A 6,040-nucleotide genomic window follows, 5' to 3' on the forward strand; every position below is an offset into this window, starting at 1 on the left:
TCTTCCATTTCATCATCAGGTTCTCTCTCGAGAAAGTTCTCTCATTAACTAAGATAATATAAAAAAAAAACCTTACACCAATTGTCATATGCCTTTCAATGTCATCATCTAGTTCATAGTCCATGATACATCATCAATTGTGATCATAACACCATCTTCAACATATTATCGAGTATTAGAGTTTTGAGAAGAGAATGTCATTGACAACTTGTGCAACGTAAGACAAAAATATGAAAATTAATCATCCACAACCAACAAGTGTACCAATTAGCATGGAAAAATGATACAAAGAAGCTTCAAGAAAACCTCAATCATAAGAAATGGAAAAATGATACAAAGAAGCTTCAAGAAAACCTCAATCATAAGAAAAGTTCAAGATAAAAAACCAACAATTTTGAACAATAATAGATATTGATTAACAAGAAAAAAAAGAAGAAATCTATTTTGACCCGTTTAGGAGTAATTAATTTGAATTTACAAACAACCTTAAAACAAGGTAATGATTACAGAGAAACCCTGTTTTTAATTTTTTTATGTAACTTTTTGTTATTCAATGGGACTCGATGCAAAATATGACATCTGTAGAAAAAGGTGAACCTAAAAAACTTTATAACATTGACCCCAAATAAAATAATCCATGTGAATAATTTTTCTTCTTTCAACTAATAAAAAATTTCCTCCTTGTCCAAATAGTCGAACGCATATAGAAGCCTCCAAGAAGACCTTCATTCGCGGCGGCCCCCTGCCTACGATTATTCCACGAATCTGCGTGAAAGTTCTACTTCTTCATTCATTCGTTCTTCCGTAGAAGATCCAGACCAATCTGTTCGTCAATCCCGTAAGTTTATTGAATCCAAAGGATCTGGTTTAATCTTCGGTGATTCTTAATCGTTTGTGTTACCTCTCTCTCTGTATATATTTGCTGAAATTTTATATATACATCTGGTTTGAATCTTCCGGTATATGTTTATTTGTTTGTTAAGCGTTTTATTTTTTAACCGATGATTTCGTCTCTATACCTTTGTATGATTTGTGGATAACAGCATATAAAGTTGACGCTAGCGATGTTCGGTGTTTTCCGGCGAAGAGTTGTTAGCGGAAGCTCCTCTGCTTCGGTAAAGGTGGATTTCATTTTCAGGCATCTATTATATGTTTACTTTGTGTTGTATTTTTATCTATACGTTTTCCTCCATGTTGAAAAGAACAAAATAGAATTGTGTAAACTGTGTTGCGTTTTGAGCTCAAATGTGATACGACTCGTTGCTTTGTATAACAATGGAATCTGATAACCAGAGTAAACCGTAGCCAAAGTACTCCATCTGTGATGAGATAGGGTTATATCATGTTGTTTTTACTCGGTTATTGATTTTAGGTAAACTTTTTAGAAAGGAAACTTATATAATATAACTACGTTATACCATGAAATACATATCACAACAGGAGTTTTGCAATAGAAATTGTTCAGAGTTATCAAACAGAAAGCATCAATTTAAAATATGAATTTGGAGAATACTAGGTTTAGCAACTGAAATTGAAATGGACTGCAGTATTCAGAGGTAGGAAGGAAATGCTATATTATGCACCTTAAGAGTAGTATAAAAATATAAAAAATGCACAGCCCATTGATATTATATTACTGTATTTTGGACAGATCATAGGAAAATTATGGAGAAGGACTTGTCCTGTAGCATCTACAACTGCAACTTGTTTTACTTCAGAAGGAGAGGTATTATTGTCTTATATTCCAAAACCATGTATTTTATTTTTATATAATCTTATTTAATTCTACATTCTGTTTTCTTATGGTTAACTTTTCAACATGTGTTAGGTGTTGCTTCATCCGAAAATTGTTGGAAATGTTAGGAGTATATGTCATGTTACCCAACCTGGTAAGTTTAGACCCTTTTTTCAGAGTGTTTTGTTTGATGGAATCAAGGAAGGAATGGAATGGTTCATTCCATTATCCTCGCGATTCCATTCCATCCTACCATTCTGAGAAACACTGATTTTGGAGTGGATTCATTTAGTCATGTATGGATCTAATTTTTTTTTTTTTTTACCATACTAATGCTGTTACAGGTGGTCCAGTGAATTTAAGGCCATTAAGGTTAGTTCATAACACTATCTTTTTCTATCTGTTAATAATATGGATATTTTTGTCCATGATTCAAATTCAATAGTATTGGTCTAAGTAACTAGACTTTCTTTTATTCACAGGGAAGTTATGACCAGTCTTCAGCCATCTGTTAGCATGCAAATGCAAACCAGAATGTTCTCCTCAAGTGGTGTGATACTCAATTACTCATATATTTCTTTTCTGACATTTCATTTACATGCAAATTCTTAATGTTTAAAAGGTTAATTTTGTTTTTTGAAGGTGATTTGGTTGATGCTGTTGTCCCTTTTATGGGTGAATCTATAAGTGATGGCACACTAGCAACTTTCTTGAAGAGTATGTCTATTTCCCTCCCTTGTATTTCATTAAAATGATTCTGAATTATTTTTTAAGCTTTAATGTTCTTGGAACAGAACCTGGTGATAGGGTAGAAATTGATGAACCAATTGCACAAGTTGAAACAGACAAGGTATTTCTTATACTTGGGTAGTGTTTCATATTCAGTAATCATGGATGGAATAATGAAATGGAATGGAATGAAGAAATCCTGTTTATTTGACACATAGGAATGTAATGGAGCATTCCATAATCTTGGGCTGATTTTCATTTCATGGGATTTTATTTTTATTTTTATTTTTATGATTCCATTTATGAGCTTGTAACCATTGGTAATGTTTCTGTATGTTACAGGTTACAATTGATGTTGCTAGTCCTGAAGCGGGTATAATCCAAGAGGTAAATTAAAATGTTTTTCAATTTTGTTAAAAAAATGGATAATTTTTTTAGAAAACTAAAAGATTCTAGCTTTGATTTTGTTAGTTTGTGGCAAAGGAAGGGGATACTGTTGAACCAGGTACAAAAGTTGCCATCATTTCAAAGTCTGCAGAAGGTGCATCACCTCCTCCTCCTTCTCCATCCAAAAAAGAAGAAGCTGTTTCTCAGCCACCAAAGGTTGAGGAGAAGCCAGCGCCAAAAGTCGAAACTGCCCCTATCATTGCAAAGCCTAAGCCTTCTGCTTTACCATCACCATCACCTTCTAGAACCTCTCCTTCAGAACCCCAACTTCCTCCTAAAGAAAGAGAAAGACGCGTGAGTCACTCACATATTTTATATTAATCCAATACAATCAACTTTAAAGTGGTTGAAATTGAATATTTGTTTTGATGTTTTTAAGGTTTTGTTTGATTGAATGGTGTTATGTTTAATGAGCAGGTTCCTATGACTCGTTTAAGAAAGAGAGTTGCTACACGTCTTAAAGATTCTCAAAACACATTTGCTTTATTGACTACATTTAACGAAGTTGACATGTAAGTTTTTACTTTTTTATATTTTTTTTTATTCAAAAACCAAGAAGAGTAAATTACACGAATGGTACCTATGGTTTGGGGTAATTTGCACGTTTGGTCCCTAACTTATTTTTTTTAACTCGGAAGGTCCCTATAGTTTGTTTTTGTTGCGCGCTTGGTCCTTGTCTTACCTAAAAAAACTATTTTGCCATTGATCTTTTAATTTATTTAAATAAGGTGGGGTAGGTAAGGTAAGGTAAGGTGAGGTGGAAGTGGGGTTGTGGGTGTGTTTATTTAAAAAAATCAAGGGTAGAATAGTCTTTTTAGGTAAGATAGGGACTAAGCGCGCAACAAAAGCAAACAGTAGGGACCTTACGAGTTAAAAAAATAAGTTAGGGACCAAACATGCAAATTACCCCAAACCACAGGGACCATTTGTGTAATTTACTCAACCAAGAATATACACGTAAAGAATACTAAGAAAGAGTACAAGTTAGGTAGATAACCATTAAGAAATTAAAAAACCAAACTCTAACCATTGTTCAACAAAAAAGCAATAAGTTAATTTGTTTTTTTTAGCATACATGTGAATTAGTAAAAAATCATTTCTCATATTTTACTTGATACTTGGGTTTATGCAGGACTAATTTGATGAAACTCCGTTCTGAATACAAGGATGCATTCTTGGAGAAACATGGAGTGAAATTGGGTCTGATGTCTGGATTTGTGAAGGTATTTCCTGAAACACAGGGACCATTTCTGTAATTTTGTGATACAGAGGACAATTTCTGTAAATTCTCTATTAGTCAGGGACCATTTATCTAATTTATGACGCACAAGGACCACTTCTGTAATCTTCCAATTTAGCAGGGACCATTTCTGAAAAACATTTGTTAATATAGGGATGAAAACCGTCATTATGCTAAACATCTACAATTATATTTTAATGTATTAATATTTGATTAATTTTCACTCAGGCTGCTGTGAGTGGACTCCAAAATCAACCAATCATAAATGCAGTTATTGATGGTGATGACATCATCTACAGAGATTACATTGATATTAGCATAGCTGTTGGTACTCCAAAGGTAACAAACAAACAACTTTGAGATATAATTTATTAAAAAAAATGCAACACAATGACAATCATGTATTTTCTAGAAAGATTATAAATTTGTTGTTTTCATAGGGACTTGTTGTGCCAGTAATTCGAAATGCTGAAAAGATGAACTTTGCTGAGATTGAGAAAGAGATCAACAGTCTTGCTAAAAAGGCAACCAGTGGAACAATATCTATTGATGAAATGGCAGGAGGCTCTTTTACCATCTCTAATGGTGGTGTTTATGGAAGCCTTTTGAGTACTCCAATCATCAATCCTCCTCAGGTGCCCTTTTGCTTCTTCTTTAAAAAAATACAATTACATATTTAATCGTCAAAGTTACAAAAGTTACGAATATCGTCCCCATGTTTCATTTGTTGCACATGTGGTCCTCGAAGTAAAATTACTGTATCCTTTGGACCAAAATTGGAAAAATCACCTACACTCAGGAGCCAAATTATAGTCATTTTCATTTTACATGAAACATGGGGCAAAATTGTTGAAAAAAAGCATCAAAATTGCAAGATAAAACTTTTTGGGACCAAAATAGCAAAAATCAGCTATGCTCAGGGACCAAAAACGTAAATACTATACTCTTTTTGGTAAATAAGTTGACTGATGAATCATATGGTGTGGCATTACAGTCTGCAATATTGGGTATGCATTCAATTGTGAGCAAACCAATGGTGGTTGGAGGCAACATAGTAGCAAGACCCATGATGTACATCGCCCTCACCTATGACCATAGGCTAATCGATGGAAGAGAGGCTGTGTTTTTCCTCAGACGAATCAAAGATGTGGTTGAGGATCCAAGGAGGCTGCTTCTTGATATCTAAAAACGCTGATTTTGCTTCTTCATAATCATTCATGCCGGATATATATATTCTGGTATACTTAAAACTCTTTTTGACCAGAATAATCGTCTTTCTATTTCTTGCTAAATTTTTTCTAGGCTTTTGCTCTGCTTGATTGCAGCTTTAGCCTAGCTTAGCCACGTTTGCATTTGGATATGATATGAGTACTACATTTTTATAAGTCAAACTCCAACACATGGTTTGGTTTGGTTTGGTTTTACACCAATCTATTACTTGAATAACTTCATCAACAACATTTTTGATGATATATCTTCTGTCAATATGGGGAACTTCTTGGTGGGGTGGACGTATTGTATTTTTGGTTTTGCTTTTTTATTTTTAAGTCCTCTACAAAGGTGAAAGTGTACGATTTATATGGAGAGTGTTTTGATATTGATTAGAACAAAATTCAAAAACAGAAGTAGATAGAAATACTAAAGTTACAATAGATAAAACGAAAAAGACTACTGAACGTCTATAATTCTTAATTTTGTTAATGCTATATTAACATGGATCCAACCAGCAATTGATGCACATGAATTTTTATGTGGGATTTTTATTTTCTGATGTCTCGAAAGCCTTAAGAAAAGCTACATCTGAATTAGTATATTACTATTCAACTAAACTACTCTTTTCTTCACACAAAAGAGCGATATACCAAAGAAACGAAAAACATATGATTCCT

At 33.4% G+C, this 6,040-nt stretch overlaps 1 protein-coding gene across 4 annotated transcripts; it reads left to right on the plus strand.

Moving 5' to 3' along the window:
• The first annotated feature begins 662 nt into the window (after nt 1-662).
• LOC145018798 (dihydrolipoyllysine-residue succinyltransferase component of 2-oxoglutarate dehydrogenase complex 1, mitochondrial-like) lies at nt 663-5,710 on the plus strand. Of its 4 annotated transcripts, none has more exons than XM_078976644.1 (15): nt 663-838; nt 1,044-1,115; nt 1,652-1,726; nt 1,829-1,889; nt 2,080-2,107; nt 2,218-2,285; nt 2,378-2,452; nt 2,530-2,585; nt 2,807-2,851; nt 2,936-3,205; nt 3,329-3,423; nt 4,044-4,134; nt 4,380-4,490; nt 4,592-4,786; nt 5,146-5,710. In XM_078976644.1, exons 2-15 carry the CDS (start codon nt 1,065-1,067, stop codon nt 5,335-5,337), a joined length of 1,413 nt encoding a protein of 470 aa, XP_078832770.1. In that variant the 5' UTR covers nt 663-838; nt 1,044-1,064; the 3' UTR covers nt 5,338-5,710. The 4 variants fall into 4 exon arrangements, with proteins under 4 accessions (XP_078832770.1, XP_078832768.1, XP_078832771.1 ...); XM_078976642.1 differs by having other exon boundaries at nt 666-838; nt 1,044-1,121; XM_078976645.1 differs by lacking the exon at nt 663-838 and adding an exon at nt 852-959.
• Nucleotides 5,711-6,040: the final 330 nt, after the last annotated feature.

The sequence above is a fragment of the Lactuca saligna genome, chromosome 9, assembly GCF_052625555.1.
Source record: "Lactuca saligna cultivar CGN05327 chromosome 9, ASM5262555v1, whole genome shotgun sequence".
In the NCBI taxonomy this organism is placed as follows: domain Eukaryota; kingdom Viridiplantae; phylum Streptophyta; class Magnoliopsida; order Asterales; family Asteraceae; genus Lactuca; species Lactuca saligna.

Excerpts from the sequence above, each read along its gene's own strand:
- LOC145018798 (XM_078976642.1), top strand. The coding sequence starts at position 1,065 with ATGTTCGGTGTTTTCCGGCGAAGAGTTGTTAGCGGAAGCTCCTCTGCT. Across the intron at positions 1,727-1,828 it reads GTTTTACTTCAGAAGGAGAG|GTGTTGCTTCATCCGAAAAT; the intron begins GTATTATTGTCT and ends AACATGTGTTAG. Across the intron at positions 2,453-2,529 it reads ACTAGCAACTTTCTTGAAGA|AACCTGGTGATAGGGTAGAA; the intron begins GTATGTCTATTT and ends TTCTTGGAACAG.